The sequence below is a fragment of the Equus quagga genome, chromosome 1 (assembly GCF_021613505.1).
Source record: "Equus quagga isolate Etosha38 chromosome 1, UCLA_HA_Equagga_1.0, whole genome shotgun sequence".
NCBI classification, from domain to species: Eukaryota; Metazoa; Chordata; class Mammalia; order Perissodactyla; family Equidae; genus Equus; species Equus quagga.
Window position 1 is genome coordinate 80,957,753 of NC_060267.1, and position 18,547 is coordinate 80,976,299.

At 42.4% G+C, this 18,547-nt stretch overlaps 1 protein-coding gene across 1 annotated transcript in view; it reads right to left on the reverse strand.

Annotated features, from left to right (window-relative positions):
* The window catches only part of BRINP1 (BMP/retinoic acid inducible neural specific 1), a 170,471-nt gene that overhangs the window by 111,773 nt on the left and 40,151 nt on the right, over positions 1-18,547 (reverse strand). Inside the window, exon 2 of the mRNA XM_046638052.1 lies at positions 11,570-11,837. Within this exon, the coding sequence (XP_046494008.1) occupies positions 11,570-11,787 (218 nt within the window). The 5' untranslated portion in view covers positions 11,788-11,837. The remainder of the gene's footprint in view (positions 1-11,569; positions 11,838-18,547) is intronic.

Here is an 18,547-nt window from a genome sequence, read left to right on the forward strand (position 1 = left end):
GTCTTCCCTAATCTTGCAAGATCAGCTTCAGTTCCCTTCTTTGCACTTTGCTGTTGTTAGAGCCATAGAGTCCATTCCAGCTCCTAGTGACCGTGTGGACAGCAAATGGGAACTCTGCCCCATCTTTTTGCACCATCCTCTCACCTTCTGGCGCTATATCAGACAACATTCTGCTGATATTTACAGGATTTTCATGGTTTTTTTTTTTTTTTTCTTTTTGGAAGTGGGTGGCCAGGTCCTTCTTCTTAGTCCGTCTTAGTCTGGAAGCTCTGCTGAAACCTGTATACCATGGGTGACCATGCAGGTATATGAAATACTGGTGGCATAGCTTTCAGCATGCCAGCAACATGCAGCTGCCACAGTATGTCAACCGTTAGACGGGTGGTGTGGTGCCCCGACTGGGAAACGAACCCAGGCTATGGCGGTAAGAGTGCCAAATCTTAACCACTGGACCACAAGAGCTGAATAGTCTACACTTTCTTTGAATTACTATTGCATATTATACTCCTTTTCCAAGACTTCTCATCCTAGGTAGCAGTTTGGCTGCTCACTGTCTGTCTCTTCCGAGCTCCCGTACAGGGCTCCTGAGGAGCATAGACCAGTAATGCATTGGTGTCATTAGAGGCTAACTCAGTCCCTGCACATGGTAGAGACTCAACAAATATTTGTTCAGTTAATGCACAGGTGAGCAATTCCTTCCAAAATCAGACAATCCCAAACCATTTAGCAGTGCAGAACTTCCATATCATTTGTATTCATTTCCTTCTTTCTCACACAAACCACACTCCCCCATCAATGTGATATAAAACCAGGTGTCACGCTAGAGTCACAGAGAGCCTGTCACAAGCGCTCAGGGATGGAGGCTGCACCTTGCTGGCCTTCTCTGAACAAGAAGCCTGGGATTTGAGAAAAAGAAGAGTCACCCCCACCGCACACACACACCCCGTCCTGAAATGCTGCTGATTGCTGTGAAGGTGCTTGGGCGGAAAGCCATCCCTGAGGGACCAATGTCTCCTGAGCATTACATATCAAAGACAACCTAACAGGCACCGTGTGGCAGGAACTGGAAGACGAAATGTTGCAGATTGCTCCCATCACCAGGGCTGACTAATAAATTAGACGCTTGCAAATCATGGGATGTGTACTGTTTACATGAATCAATACATGCTGATAGCTTAAGGATACCTTGCCAGTGCATGGGCCTCTGGATTCCTGCCACATGTGGTGCAAGGCATCGGAAATCTTCCTCTGGTCCTCTTGCTCTCTCTTCCTCCTAACAAGTGTTAGGAGTGTCCTCTTAGTCTAAGAATCGAGCAAATCTGCCTTCATTGGGCACCTGAGCTACAGAGCATGCAGGTCAAGTATCCATCCCATTGTTGGAGGTCGCCTCCAAGACTTCTCAGAGTCCCTGTTGCTGAATTTCCAGGGGTTGGTGCTTTAGATAATTTTTTTAGTTATCAGTCCTCAAGCACTTGCTCTATGCTAAATGTGATCATATCCTCTTAAATATTCACAACAATCGTGGAGTGTATCCCCATTTTGCAGACAGAAAAATTGAGGCTCATAGAGTTTAAGTAACACGTCCAGGATCTCATGGGTGGGAAGTGGCAGAGCCAGGACTTAAACTAAGGTCTGCTAGAGTCTAAAGACTTGCCCTTTATCACTAAGCTATAGCGACTGTTTTAGGGTTCACATAAGCTTAGATACTGACTTGCAGCTGGAAGTTTCCATCAAAGTTTGCCCGGGTAAGTCAGGTGTAGATAAAGGGTGGGATGCAAAGCTTTCTTCCAAGCCAGTCTGGAAATCCACTGCTAATGAGACCCAGTAATTCTTATGCCCAGAAGGAAGGCCTTGAGAGATAAAGAAATTGCCTGGAGGCAGAAGCCTGGGCATTCTAGTTCCTTTTATAAGAGATACAAAGGTATCCAGCAGCTGTCGAACTCTACATAAAAGAATGCATCCTGCCACAGGGTGCCGAGGATGGAATTGGGGCAGGTAAGCATGGATGCAGCACAGGAAGAGAGCTGCCTGACAGGGAGGTCCAGAGCAGCTCTGTTGGTGGCACTGAGTGGTACTTGAGAGTTAATGAACTCCATCTTTATTGCCTTTGTCTTGGCTTCAGTGCTCCCTTCCTTTCCCTTGAATAACCGCCACAGCTTTCAAACCCTTCTGTCTTCCTCCCTTCCACGCATTCCTCACGCTGCAGCCAGAGTGATATTTCTAAATGTACATCAGACCGTGTCAGTCTCATATTTCAAACGTTTCATTGTTTTCCTGTTGTCCACACCAGGCAAGGAACAGGTTCTAACCTGCTTAACCTGAACTCACGGCAAACTCTGCTAATCAAACGTGGCACAGTTTTTCTCTGAGCCAAAACATGACCACAATATAGACTCAAAGTCAGTGTTTTTCAAACTGTAGGGCCACCATAAGTGGAGGCTGAAATCAACTTAGTTGGCAGCTGCTAGCACTTTTAAAAATAAGTGAATCAGAAATGCGTAGACTGTATTAGGATGGAATAGAATAGGAAATATTGAGATGCCTCACACGTAATAAGCTTGGGTTTTCTTCATGAATTTTCATTTCAATCACATATATTTATATCTCTAGTTTTACTGAGTATAAATGTGAAACATTTTTTAGCATGAGTTAGGGTCAAGAAATGTAAAAAACAAACAAACAACTGCTCTCAATAGCTATCTGGTAGTCCTCTGACAACTAACTAGACTTGGAAGGTTGGTTGAAATCAATTTGCCATCCCCAATTCCTCTCATTGTTGGCTCCAAGCTGCTATCCTTATATCTTCCTTCATCCTATAAGGTTATAGCCTTATATCCTCCATCGCTGCTACTCAAAATACACATACATACACAAAGACTTGGAGTTCCAGGCTTTCTTCTGCCTCCTTGCCTTTGCAGGTGCTACTCCATCTGCAGGGGCTGCTTTTCTCCCACCTGCCTTCTCCTGAAATTCTAACTTTCCTTGAAGACTGGATTCAGCACCCCTTCATCTAGGATGCCTTCCTAGATTTATCTTTGCCCATGTTCGTTCACCATCCCAATGCTAAGGGAGGTTTCCTCCCCAACACAAATGTAGCACCTAGGGCATCTCTCAAACAGGGAATTGAGCACATGGCTTTGTGGTTGCCTTTCAGTCAGTTTTCCCCAAGATATCATGAATTCCTTGAGGGCAGGTATCAAGGCTTTCTTCTTCCTGTCTCCAGGGAACAGTGCAGAGCATGGTCAGCAGGAGTTTGGAGATCAGTAAACATTTTTCAAACAAACGAGTCAACTGCAGGTGCTCCAGATCACGGATCCAGTCCCTCTCTCTCTTCTTTAACCAAGATTTGGAGCATAGAGTCTGACAAGCCTAAGGACTTGTCTCCACCCTCTTCCTAATTTCCCTAGTCATAACAATGGCCATACTGTATGCCAGTTTAAAGACACCGCAGTCTGTCCATATGAGGGAGGTGTGCAAGCCGGTCCATTTTTAGAAGTTGCTCCTGACTAAAACTGGACAATTGCTCTGCAGAAATTACAGTAAACTAAGGTTTGCAGCTCACGGAAGTCAGTTCAGTAATGGCATGGGAGCAAAGAGATAAAGTGCTGCAAAGGTACCAATTTGGTAGCAATAAAGCTATCATTCTTGGAAGTGAAAGATCAACTTTAAATAATCATCATGGAAAATTATATTTGAATTGACACCAAGTGGCCCAGCTAGATGTTTGCTGGATATCCCTCCTCATTCCTCTCTACTCAGGGAGACCTTGATCAGAAATTTGGGCTAAATGAAGGATAAGGTGGGGGAGGGCATAGTGTATTGTCTGTCACCAGTGATGCCAATCACTAAGTGGCTGAAATTGACAATTACAACCATGGGACATCATTCCATTTTAATCTTCTTTTGAGCCTACTGGTCATGCTTTAAAAGGGATAAACAGTATCTGTTAATGCACTTGGCCCAAGCTGGTTTTTAATGACTCAGGCCATGTGTCTCTGAATGTAACAATGGAACCTAAACATTTTACTTCCTAAGGAATACTTTACTTAGTGGAGAAACCCACTAGATCCCTCAGATCTCCTGGAGGAATGGAAACTTTATTTCCGGACTGGAGTACTAGTTTCCCTTAAATGTTGCCTCTCGGCAGCAGAAAGCAATAATTTATTCACCTTTCTTAATGCATCAACTGCCACCCTGGTCTCAGGCCATGTCTAAAAACATGGAAAATCCCTTCTCCTTTGATTCCGCAACCACACTCTTCGGGAACCCAGCCATTACACTAGTGCCTATATTTTAACCATTCAACTCAAACTCATGATGCCAAAAATCTAAGACTATTTATCAATATCCTTCCCACCACCCTTTTTCCTTTTTTCCAAAAATACTTGCTCCAGAATAAGGTTTTTCAACCTCTACACTATTGACTTTGTGAGCCAGATTATTCTTTGCTGCAGAGGGCTGTCTATGCAACATAGGATGTTTAGCAACATTTCTGATCCCCGGCCTCTACTCGCTAGATGCCAGTAGCACCCTCCTCCCAGCCAAGAGTGACAACCGAAAATGACCCCCGACACTTCGAAACATTTTCTTAGGGAGTAAAATCACCCCGATAGACAATAATCATCCTAGGTCAGTGACTTTCATGTCTATCTTAGACCAATTAAATCCAAATATCTGAGGAAGGACACCAGCATTAGTATTTTTTAAAATCTTTGCAGGTGATTCTAATGTGCAGCTACTTCTTTGCATATTGAATCAAGGCATTACTTTATTGTTTGGCTGTGGTTCTGGCCTCTGCACAAGTTCCTATCTCTACACCACAGGGTGAAATGCCAAATTTAGGAATAAGGAATAGTAGTGCAGAAATTTGGGAAATGAAAAGGGAGAGAAAAAACAAAAGATAAGGCTATTACTTGCAACAGGAAAACTGAAGCTGCCAATCTCATTCCTTTTAATCATAAACCAGGAGGTGGATTTAGACTCAAGTGCTCAAAGCAATTTGGATGGCTTCCTCAGTCAGAAGGCAGCTCCCCAAGCTGAAGAGATGTCCTTTTAAGAGTGCTTTGACACAGGCTAGTGTCCAAAGAAGACACTCCAGCTGCCCAAGCCAAGTATACCCAGCGACTCCTTCAGCCAGCTCCCCAGAATTCCAATCCCTCTGACAAAAAGAGGTCATACGGCCAAAGAGGTTTGGTCAAATATGTTAAATAGTCTAGTAAAGATCTTGAAGAGCCCAGTGGTCAGAAGCCTGTGTAACTTTGTTTGGTTTCCCAAACAAATATATTGATATCATTTGGGAGGCAACATAGCATGGTTCAACATGCAGGCTCTGGAATCTGCTTGCCTGTGACCGAGTCTTCTCTGCTGTGAATTACCTCTCTTTCCTTGGACAGGTTATGCAAATGGAGATAACAACACCTACAGGATTATCCTAAGGATCAATCAGATGGAATAATTTATATACACTGTGCCCATGCTAAGTGCTTAGTAATCTTTCAATGCAGCAATTAACATCATTATTGTTGTTGTTATTGTTATTTATTTGACTATGGGAACCTTTTTTTTCCAGAAAACCCCTGTTAATATCACATTGAACTAGAGTTTAAGAAATGCTGATTTAGACTACTTTTCACCACACTAATAGAAATATAAGTCTTGCATGGTGTGATATCAAGATTCTACCTGGAATCCAGAGGTTGGTGGTTTCCGTTCAAGCTCAGCCATAAGTATCCTGAATGATGCAGTGGTAGACTTCTCTCTCACCATCACTTGTCCATAAGTTCCTTGAAAGTAGGAACCTGTCTACCTTGCACATCATTGACTCCCCAGTGCACAGCATCTGGCATACTTAGGCGCCCAATATATATTCTTGAATAATTTCTAGGTAAACACCACATCTCATTCACCTCAATGGAACCATCCACCCATACTCAGCCCCATTCATTTAGCCAAGCAGCTTCACTACAATACCTACTACAGGTATTTTTGTGAAACACATGTGGGAATCATCAGGATAGCAGATTAGAACTGAGATTCATGCAACTCTGAAATACATATGCAAGATGGTTAGGCAATCAGACCTGGTTTACCAAGATTTGATTTACACTCAACTTTTAGGTACTTATTTAGGGCTCAAAGGAAGGTGCGCCATAAGCCACAAACCACTTGCTCTGCAACCTGCAGGAAAAATGGCTCAGCATAAAACCAGCTCTTGTGGCGTAGTGACTGCCAGGATCAGTATCTCCCCTCTGCCCTGAAGTTCCAGACCCAAAGCTACAAAGGGTATCACAATTCTCCTATTAAGTCCACTTCTGAAATAATTGCTAAATTTACAGCAACTACTCATGATCTCAAAGGCAGGAAACAATAAACACACAATAAAACACAAAAAGGTAGTGGAAACATAGGAAACACATTTGGACCAAATTGACTATTAAATTATAATGGGAAAAAAATAATTTCTAACAATGCAAACAGCTCTCCAAGGTGGAGGAGAGAACTCACATTTCTCTCCATTTTTAGATGAGAAAACTGAGCCTCAGAGAGGTTGCAACTGGCCCATGGTCAAAGGAAGTGTCTCAGTATTTGGTAACAAACCAGGTAATTAAAAACTAAAGAGAGCTGCGTTAAGCAGAGCGATGAGCTAGGGCTGTGGAGTCTCAGAGCCTGCTTCTGACTCCCAGCTCTGCCACTTCCCAGATGCGTGTGTGATAAGGACAATCTGCTTAGGCTCTGAGTTTTCTCACTGGTAATATAGACAATAATCATATTTCCCTCGCAGAATGGCTACGAGTATTTAATAACTAATATATGTATGAGCTTAACAGAAAATGAAAATAAATGATTTTATTAGGATGATGATCTGGAACCTTAATGAAAAAAATTCCAGATGTAAGAAAATTTAAATTCTACAATGCATCCCCACACAAACCTCATCTCATTTGACCTAGTAGATGGGACAGACATCATCATCTCTTTCTATAGAGGAGAAAATTAAGTATCTGAGCAGTTACTTATTCATTTCTATTCAAGAAATGATAACTGTTTGCTTATTGACTCTTCTTTTTTCTCCACTCTCCACTCCAACTCTGAGCTTGGTGGAGGAGGGAGTGGACTCTAAGTGTTGTGGTTTGTGTGTTTGTATGTGATTTATTGTTTTATTTTGGTCATATCTGTATCACCAAATCATAGCACAGCTTATGGCATATAATTGGCGTCAAATTCTACAGCAATAGATGTACGAATGAGTGAAGGATGCATGAATGAATTTTCCGAGGATGAGAAAGCTAGACAGTGGCTCCAAAAATAACCAAAACATGAATCTCTGGAGTCCAAGTCCAGAGTCCTCTCCACTACCCTATGGTGTATTTTCAAGTGACAATACTTGATGGAATCATGGAATTTCAAAAAAGGGAAGGACCTTGGAGACCACCTTAGTTAACACTCCCATTTTACAGATGAGGAAACAGAAGCTCAAAGAAGTTCCATTACTTGGCCAATATCACACATCGCTGAGATAGGTGAGCTGGGCCAGCGCCCAGGTTCCCTGACTCTAACGTCAATGATGTTGCCACTGCACCCTGGCAGATTTAAGCAGACAACTCTCCCAGCCTCCATGTCTCAGCTCAGGCTTCTGAGTGACAGAACATGTGCCGTCTGCACGCAAACCACTGCTTACGCACCTAATATTGCTCAGCTTGTGAAACAACATGAGAGAGGGCTTCTGCTGGGATTTCATTCGAAAGGTTCTCATTGTTGTCAGTAGCACTGACTCCCCACTGGGACTCTATGAGCTGAAGCCAGTCTCTCTGTGCATATGCAGGAGGAAGGAGGTGGCCTTAACCCACTTAAGTGAGGAGAGAAGACTTCCACTTTCTTTCTGAAGCTCCCAGATCACCCTGGATTCTGGATGGGGGCACTGGCCCAAAGCTTGAGGTCTAGGACATTTTACAAAAGCTGGCTCTCTAGCTTAAGACAATGCAGCACATTCTGGTATTGAAGCCTTTCTTTCATGATGCAAATGTCAAGTTTCTAATGTTTTGTGTCCATGTTAGCATACAGGAAGACACAGTGGAAACCACCTGTGAACATGCTTTAGTGTTTCAGGAAAGCTACATACAGTGAGGAGGAAGTGTCCGTTGACAACTGCCCCAATGAGCATGTCGTGGTTGGCTTTTGCTCTGGTCTGAACCTGGCCTGGATGGGCACACACGTCTCAGAGTACCTATTTGCACATGCGTCCATGTGCATAAGAGCTCCACCTAATCTTTGCACATAGTAGGTGCCAAATCAATGTTTATGGTATTAACGCTTTCCCAGTTGTGGCTATCATGCAGTTTTTTCTTAGTAGCATTTACAGTGTATGTGTGTGTTTAATTAATGTCAGTCTCTCCTCTGAGAGCAGGGAGCATGTTTGTTTTACTCATCATTGTATCACCTGCCCCAAACCCAGTGCTGGGCCTGTAGCTGGTGCTTAATAATTATTTGAGGATTAAATAAAGGAAGAACGGAATAACTAGATGACCAGAGGCCTGACTTCTGGGTTGAACTCCATCATTTAATTAACCATGTGACCTCAGTTAAATCTTATACTAATTTTAGAGCTAGAAAGGATCTTAGAAATCAGCTTGTTGGATGATTGCAAACTTTGTTTTAGCAGTGGAATCCAAAGAAAAGCATACATGAACACTGAACACCAAAGCAGATGCAAACTCTCCCTTGCATGAGGGCATGTAAGGCTGGGGATCATGCCTGATCACCTCCCCCACTTTGCCTGTCTTCCCACACTACAGTGGCTTCTATGACTTCTTCAACTGACCCTCAGGATTTCAAAGAGCAACGGTTGAAAACCACTGATCTACATCAAGATTATCATTGGTTAGATGAGGAAAGTAAAATCCAGGAGAGGAGGGAGCTTGCCTAAAGTCATAAGACCACTGCCTGGAAGGGTGGAATAAGTACCCAGAAGTCCTTAGCCCCAAACTCATTATCAGCCTTTCACTTCTCAGCATCTCTAAAACTACCCCAAAATGTTTACAAAGTGGTTGTGAGGAAAAATGTTTGGTAGAGTCCTTTCAGAGCCCTGAAACACTCTACATTTGGAAGCCATGCTGGGGAGTTGTACAACATAGTGGTTGAAAGGAGGGCTTTGGGGTCAGGTGGAGTAGTGTTTGGACCCTAGCTCCATTCCTTACTAGAGGAATGAGCTAGGGCAATGCACTCAATCTCCCCAAGATCTAATTTTCCTATTGGTAAAATATCAAGGCACAGCTCACCTCACAGAGGATGTTGTGTGAATTGAATGTCCTCCCTTCATGGTATATCATAAGTACTCTTTAAAAGGCTGCTATTGTTGAGCATTCTATATTTGTGGTTCTACTCAATGTATCCATTTAAACATAGGTTATGTCAACAACAATCACAAACATATATTAATCATATAATACACACGATATTGCCCTTATAAAACTCCAGTATAGTCATCGCTCATGTCATATCATGACTACTTATCTTCAGGGCAACTTATACCCAATGTCTAGCACAGTGTCTGGCATATAATAGTTGTGAAGCAACATTTGGAAACAATGAATGGATCCCTTCAGGTCTAGTGTATTCATTACTGTGGTTATGGACTTATAACCAGATTTTGTTTCCAGTCCAAGCTCCACCTTTCCTTGGCTACAAACCTTTATTTGAGTCATTCATCTTGTGATCTTTAAAATGAAATACGAACCCCAGTAATCCCAACTTTAAAGTATTCTCAGGAGGCTCAAATGGAAGAGAAAGCCACATATAAAATCAAGAGGTTATTATTATCTGACGAAACACCAACAGAATAAGATATCTGGATCTTCACTACTTCTTCTATTCCCCTAAATCCAACATCTCAATTTTATATTCTTCCCAATACCAGGGATTTCAGATATTGGTATATTCTGTTGAGTAATCAATGAGCACCCATGGTTGGTTTATGCATATTCATAAACAGCAATGGCTGTATTCTGTCAGAAACTATTTTAAGAATCCAAATTTGAAATTAAGTAGATAACTACTGTTCTTAGGTTGTTTAGGAGTAAGTCTCCTAAAAACCTTTGAATCAATAACTTTATTTTTGAAATTCTGATATTCTCTTTTGAAAGAAGAAATGCACCATATTTCTCATCCCTTTGCTTTTTTCCTTTTCTTGCATACCTCATATTCATTTTCCTTTGTGTTCTGCTTTTCATCATACCCAGAACATCTTTTCCCAATAACTCTCTGATTATTTACCACTCTTCAAGGCTCACAGAAAGTTCATCTGTGAGCTCTTGCATAAATAGAACCATTGCAAGACCTCAGTCACTAGTGGGCCAACTTTCAAGCTACGATTTGAATATTCAGCACAGAATCACAGGCATTTGCAGCTGGTAGAGATTTCATGAGTCACTCATTCCCAGTCCACAATGTCACAAAATGTGCAAAGGAGATTAGCCCATTTTCATATCAAATACATAAAAGATTTAAGACCTGAATCCATGCCTTCCCAGCTGCAGGCCAGGGTTCTATCCTCCACCATGTTTCCTGGCTCAATTATTTTGATGGGCTCAGAAGTGTTAGGGTTTGTCCTTCTTCCTTGACCTTTAAGACAAAGACTACACTTCTAGAGAGTCTTTTGCATTCTCCAATTCATTGAAGTCCACAACATTTGTTGTATGCTTATGATACGAGGCAGAACAAAATCACTCTGGGGACCCAGAAATGAATTATACATATATATACATATAAGTTCTGCCCTCATGGAGTTTCTAGTTAGGTGAGAAAGAAATACAAGATTGCACTCTAATTCCAAATGACTGAAAACTAAAGAGGTATAAGTGTAGCAAGCTGTGGCAATATAAAAGAGAGGGTGATCATGTGGAATGGAGAGAATCCAAGATGGTTTCAAAGAGAAAAGAACTGTGGCCAAGTCCTTTCTGGATGAGTAGGATTCCAATAGGCCAAGAACCAGTTCAGATCTGCTCAAGAAAAGGTTGCTCATCAAGTATCCTTACTTGTTTCCAAATGTGTGAATAAGTTTGAGTAGGATATTGGGTACGTTAATAGCATTTGCAAAACAGCACTGCTTATGCCTAAAGTGATTGACTAAAATTAGTGTGACTGCGGATGCAGATAAACCAAAGTCTGAATCCCAGTCCCACCACTTACTGACTATGTGACTTTAGACAAGTTATTTCACCAGCTGAAGCTCAATTACTTCATCTATAAAGTGGAGAAAACAGATGGAACCTATCTCTGATGGTTGTTATAAGGTTTAAATGAGATAGTATAAAGAAAGTACTAAGCACCATGTCCAACACACAGTAAGTACTCAATAAACATTAACTATTTGCTCTTCTCCTTATCATTATTAATCTCTTGCAAAAAGTAAAAAAAAAAAAAAAAAGAAGTGAGAAAGTGAGTAACATCCTGCTGAAAGGGCATGATTCTTATGGCTCAGATGCTACTTCAAACAGCAAGTCTCATTCCAACGACTGACCCCAAAAAGCACTCTATGAATGAAATACAAAGGCTAACTTAGCCCAGATCTTACCTGTATATTTTATATCTGGTTGTAAATCCTTGACGGTGTCTTTCCACAAAGGATAGGTAGCTCCTGGAGTGGTGGAAAGGCCCCCTGTCTGAAATAAGCCAATCAAATTCCTTGGAGACATGTTGGTCTGTCCCAGCTGGTTCCTGGTGGGAGGGCTGCACTGAGATACGGCCCCATATAAACAGGAAGTAGAGGAGCTCAACAAACCTCCAGTTCATGCTTTTCTGCCGGCCTTTTTCCTCTCATTCTTGCTCCATTCTGTGGAGTCCTGTGGAGAAAAGAATAAAAAGAGAGAGAGAGAGAAAGGAGGAAGTAAAGAGGGAGAGAGGAAAGAGAGAGAAGGGAAAAAAAAATAAAACAAAATAAAAGGAAGAGAGAGAAAGACAAAGGAAAAGAAAAATGGTATTAACACATCTTCATAGTACTACCTTACATCAGTAGAGTGCTTTAAGGTTTACAAAGATCAGTACAGGGTCAGGTTAAGAGCATGGCCTTGACGGAGATCTGGGCTCACGTTCCTGCTTTGCTGTTCACATGTTGTGTGAACATGGACAAACTGCTTGACTTCTTAGGATGCAGTTTCCTCGTTTGTAAAACACAGGATGGGCTTACATGCCTCTATCTCGGCACTTGGAACATTGTAGGTGTTCAAGTCATATGTGTTGAAAAGATGAATGAAACCAACAAATGGAGAAACAGAGTCTGACACAGCCAGAAAGGGACCTCCAGTGTCTGTCCCACCTAGTAACTTCACAAACAACCTGCCTGTCATAGCAGAGACTCAGCAAAATGAGAGTTCCTTTCTTTCCTCCTCTCACACAGGCATGTACCTACAGAACACATGATTTGCTTTTGCATAAGTAGGTGAAGGCACAAAGTCTTAGGGTGGATAATGACCAGGACTATCTGGGTTGGATACCTTACGGATGAAGAGCTCATGGAGTTCATTAGAGTCCACTTCTACAATGCTCAGTGGACATCTCTTTCAATCCAAGGAAATGTGACGAGAGAATCCACTTTGAGACTCTGAGCCTCAAGCTTCCCTGGTGCTCAGAAGGAAAACTTAAGGCCAAGGAACTGGGTGGAGGCTTGCTCACCTCTTCTTTCAGTGGTGGCATAGCACAGTGGAGCCATGCTGGAGAAACACAAGACTAAGGGAGAGCTTACACAGAAGCTCCTTGTGGGGAGGAGAGAAGAGAAACCACAAGGCCATGCCCGGTCTTTGGAAAATTTCCATGTTTTGTTTTTATCATTTCATCATCATTCTACTTACTAGCTTAATGCTGTGTTGTCTGTGTCCCCATCCCACTTATTCTAGAAGAGGCTATCCTTTTCTATATTGAAAGGCAGCTTTGAATCCAGGTACTATCAGTTATAAACAGTATTATTTCAGGCAAGTCATTTAACTTCTCTGAGTCTCAGCTTCCTTGTCTGTAAAATGTAGTTAACAATAGCACCCACAGCCAGAACTAATGTGAGAATGAAATGACTCAATTGACGTAAAGTGTTCCACCCAGTGCCTGGCATTTGGTTAAGTGCTCAATAAATGGCATCAATGATGATGAGGATAATGACAATGATGAATGTTGGTACTGATGACGTCCACTTATTCCCTGCTGGGAGGGTCTTTGCTCATATGGTCCTCACTGTCCGGCCAAGTCCTGTTTATCTTTCAGTAGCTAGTTGAGGTCAAGTCCTCAAAGATCATTTCTTTTTTCTATTCCTATCAAAAGTGTTAGTTGTTCCTTTCTCTCAGCTCCAGTTGCTCACTTTAATAACTGTATGTTAATACTTATTATCTTTTATTACACCTATTCGTTTCTGTGTCTGTGTTTCTCACTGGGCTATGAGGCTTTAAGTGGAAAGAACCTTTAAAAGACTGTTTCTATACATGGCTAGCTATGTGACTCCAGACAGTCATATCCTCTCTCTAAATCTCTGATTTTTATGCTACCATTTCAAAATGTGGCAAGGACACAAACATTTTGTCAAATGTAAAAATATAGATAAACATGAATAAATATGATAGCTTATTTGTTTACCCTTCCAGCTGAAAATGGGAAGAAAGTAAAGCTAAAAAAGAGAAAATCAGAAAGAAAGAGATGTGAATTTCCCATCCAGTTGGATATTTCCCTCTGTTGTCCAATTGTACCATTTTATTATGAGTAGCTACAGCAATCTGCTTGGCACTGCAAGCCCCAGCTGTCAGGGGCAAAGGAGAGAGGCACGTGAACAGAGGAGTGGGCTGGCAGAAGCTGTGGCCTGAAGTTTTGTTCAGAGCCTAAAACAAAGCTGTACATGTTGAATGCAGAGCTGTAACAGCTACAGCTGCCAAAACTGTCTGCCGGAGCCCACCTGAGCGGCAAGCAGGGGGTGGAGGTGATTGTTCAAAGATCCCGGTGGGGAGCTACAGCACACTGAAATCACAGCATGTCACCTATCCAGCCCTTATACATGGCTTCTGTTGTAAGTGGGTGCAGGGGGTGAGGGGAGCCTGGGAGAGAATGCCTGGCTGTTAGACTGTTTGCAAGGAAACAGGATTCAGAACATCACCCCTTTCAAAAGCAGAATGAGGCTATACATGGAACAGTAGCCTATGTGTATGTGTCTGCATGTGTAACAGAGAGAGACTTCAGCCTGTAGTCCTAGAATCAGCTGAAATTTGAAAGATCTAATCCAGTACTTCCCAAAGTGGAGGCCATTTTGACCCCCAAGGGACACCTTTGATTGTCATGATGGAGGGTGTGCTACTGGCATGTAGTGGGTAGAGGCTAGAGATGCTGCCACAAATCCTACAATGCGCAGGACAGTCCCCAAAAATAAACAATATTGGACCCAAAATGTCAAGGGTGCAAAAGTTAAGCCCTGCTCTAACCCAACTCCTTTGCTCATATTGTGACCTGAGTGGCTAATTGGGCCAGACTCTTGTCTCATAGCTCCTGGTTTTCATTCTGCCACGTTGTTTTGACAGGGCAGTGGGTGTATGTGGCTGTGTCTGAACCTTCTTTGTTGTTGTGGCTTGTGATGCAATCTACATTTGAGCAAGTAAAGATGAGTGCTTCATGGAAGAAGTCTGAACATGTCTCTGTTGACTTAGAAAATCACAATAATCCACAGAATGTGAGAAATGAAAATGAAAGTTTCTACAAGGTGCATTTTAATAGAAATGGGGTGTTTTGTTGGGCAAGAACTAGGACTAGTAGAGACGTTGCCTAAATGTTGCCATTTGATGACAGACATTGTGACTGCCATTCTGTAAATAAGCCCATGTTAGCACCAAATGTACTAGAGACTTTGGATAATATAAGGGTTACGTGACTGGTATTTATTGAGCATCTACTGTGTGCTTGGATCTAAAAGTATCTGTTCTCTTGGTAGTAGCCAAAGCATCCAGTACAGAGCAGATGTTGATAAAGGTTTATTCTGCGAGGTGGCGACAGTTATCCCATTTAACAGAAGAGCATCTTGGGACTTGGAGACATTAAATAACTTTCCCAAGCTCACAATTCCTGAGTATTAGATTCAAGATTCTAACCCATGTATATCTCATTAAAAAATCTGTGTAGTTTCCACTACATCCCCCACCCCGGCTGAAATTATGTCCTGCCCTCCAGAGATTCATAGTGTCATGGGGCAGTCTTACACATGGGTAATGAATTGTAATATGAAATATGCTGTCATAAATACTAGAACAGAAGAAAAAAGTCTCATGGAGGAATACAGGCCAGAGATAACGTTTTCAACCGAGAGATCTGAAGAGGATTCTAAGAAGAAGTGGTCTTTGAACAGAGCCTTAAATAGCATATATGATTTTATTAAGCAGAGATGAGGAAAAGGAAACTCCAGCAGAGTGGGTAGCATAAAACAAGACTTGGGGTTGGGAGAGGGCAGGATGATGGGGTGTGTGCCCCGAGTGGCACACAGGGCAGCAGAGGTTTTAGCGAGAATAAGGGTCCATGAGGCATTTGATCACCCATATTTCTCTTTCTCTCTCTCTCTCCCTCATCAGGCAAGAACTGGGTATTTCATTTTGGTGCTGTACACTCAGGACAACACATTGGGGATGTTTAAGAAATTCACTCATTATCACATTTAGCTGGAAATTAAATAGTGAACAGAGCAGCCAAAGCCCTCAGGGAATTCATTTTCTCTTAGGTTGAGAGGAGTAAACAGATGAGAGGAGTAACCACATATATGATGGTGAGGAGAGCTCTGAAGAATATAGCGCAAGGAAGAGGGAGTGAGAGCGAGGGTATTGCTTTGCGTACAATGGTTTCAGGAAAACTTTCTCTGAGAAAATGGTTTTGGAGCAGAGGCCTGAAGGAAGTGAAGGAGAGAGCAGTGCAGATGCTTCTGGGGATAAAGAAATGTCAGTGGAAGGAAGGGTCAGAGAGAGGGTCAGCACTGGTTTACTGTTGGACATATCAGAGGTTGAGCTGCAGTTCAGTCTCCCTCGGGGGCTTTCAGTGTAGCTGCTGTTAAAGTCAGTTTGAGGAAGGAATCACGCATTTATTCAGTATTTACTACGTATCAGGAACCCTGCTAGTTGCTTTATACATGTGACCTCGTCACAATATCCTGAGAGGCTATGGTCCCCATTTTATACATGGAGGGAGGGAAACTGAGGTTCAGAAGGTTTAAGTAACTGGCCCAACATCACAAAGCTGGCAAATGGCAGAGCTAAAGTTGGAGGCTGTGCTGTTCAATTTGGGAGCACTGACCATGGGGCCATCAAGCACTTCAAGTATGGCTAGGCCCAATACCCTGGTGCTGCACATATAAAATATAGACCCAGATTTCAAAGACTCAGTAGGAGCAACAGAATGCAAAATATCTCACTGATATTTTATATTGGCTACATGTTGAAATATTACTAGTTTGAATGTATTAGGTTCAATAAAACACATTATTAAAATTCGTTTCATCTGTTTCTTTTTAATTGTTTTAATATGACTGCTAAAACTTTAAAATTACCAGTGCAAATGGTATTCTATTGTTATCGGACAGTGCAGGGCTAGAATGAGCCTTCTCTGCTCTATGACACTGCCTGGGAAGGTCATTCATCCATCTCCAGGTTTTTATCAACATTTGGAGAACCCAATTCACTCTCTCCTACAACTGTTTGGTTGAGCCACTGTGTACCTGCCGCCTCCCTTCAAAATCAATAAAGAAGCAGACAGTAAATATGTTACAAATAAAAACTCCCATGTTCAAGGGCCACATCTCCCAATTGTCATATCCTCTAGACAGCTCTGGGTATCTACTACATTTCAGAACTGTCGTTGTTCCAACATTCATAAAGGGAACTTCCTGCCACTAGGGTTTAGAGCCTGTTAAACAGAGGCTGGTTCTATTCCGAGTGCTGCCCTTGACTCTCCATGACCTTCTGTGAGTCCCAGGCCCGCTGCTGCAAGGTGCCCTATTGGACGAGTAGCTGCTGACATGAGCTGTAGCCCGGAGAGCACATGGGGCCCTTGGCTGAACCCTGCTATATATAAGCCTGCAGTGTTATTAAGGTAATCAGGTTCATCCTACACAGAGCACATTCTCTAATTGTTGCCATTGTAAATTTTTTACATCTGAGGAACACATGCAGGAGAAAGAGATGAGAGAGACGGGCCTTCCAGCAGCAGTGTCACCAAGCTTCTCCTCTGGAGCTTTCTGCATGGATTGCTGCACCATCACTCACATTTTGGGCCAGAGAATGGAACGGAAGGCTTCCTTCATCCCCCACCCTTGGGGGTACCTGAGGCTGATGACCCAGTCTGAGATCACCCACATCCAGGCTTCAATTTCTAAACCTGAATCTCCAGATAAGACTTCTTACCAGAGACACAAACTTACAAAGCTGGGTGACCTTTAGCACATTAATAAACCCCTCTGTGCCTCAGTTTCCTAATCTGTAAAATGTGGGCAATAACAGGAGGATGAGTACCTCTTAGGGTTCAGATAAAGATTAAATAAGACTTTAAATACACCTATTTTAGTCTCAGTTTCAGCCAAAGCCCAAGTCAATAGATACCAATAGATAACATATTCTAAAGAGAAGTGCATAACCACTATCCAGGACTTACCAAAAAAGGTAGCCAAAATGCACTTTTTAAGATTCTTAATTTCTCACCCACATGACAGCATAAAGAGTTCGATGTTGGGATTACAAGAGGAGTTTAAGTGAGAACTGACTGTGTGCTGTGACTCCTCCTGCCCTTCCCCAAACAACTCAGAGGGAGAGTCAGGGTAGAAGCTCCTCGCCTCAAGTTTCAACAAACTCAAAGAACATGATAAATGCTCCCAGGGGCTTGGGGGAGCATGACGGATAACTGTCTGACTCACCTCAAAGAAAGCTAAAAAAAGAATTCTAAAGACAGAAATCCAAAGAAGGGTAGGCTAAACCTGGTGGCACAGTAGTGGCTGCAATTTGGGAAGTACTTCCTTAGCTTATGTGTAAGGAATGTGTCCCCCATGGATCAGAGGTAGGCCACATGCAAGAGAAAGCCAGAGACATTGCCCTAGATCCTGCTCTGGAGGGAAAGAGGTTCTGGCTAAAGGAAACTGGAATCTCCCTGCTGTTTACCAATGGTCTCAGGAATGACTGGCTGGCAAGCAACTGAAAAGAGATGCATTTTCCTTCATCAAAGGAATCGCCAGTAAGAGATCCCAGAGAAGAAGGGAAGCCCTGGATACCCCCCAAGACGCTGCATGTGAAACACGTTACCACTAAACCCCTGCCAAGTCCTCAGAGCACTGATGCTGTCATCAAAAAAAGTACTAGACAAGGAAGACTCTTGCTTCCTCCTTACCTCTCTCTCCTTGATCAAACTCTGTACTCTGGAGAAGTCAAGATCAAGGTTAGGAAGATGGAGGAGATATGGCAAAATCCTAAACTGGGAGAAAGAACAGGGGAATCTGGAGGAAGAGTGAAGTTGTCACTTTAAAGAAAATTTGATTTGTTTGTTGTAATATACTGAATTGGACACA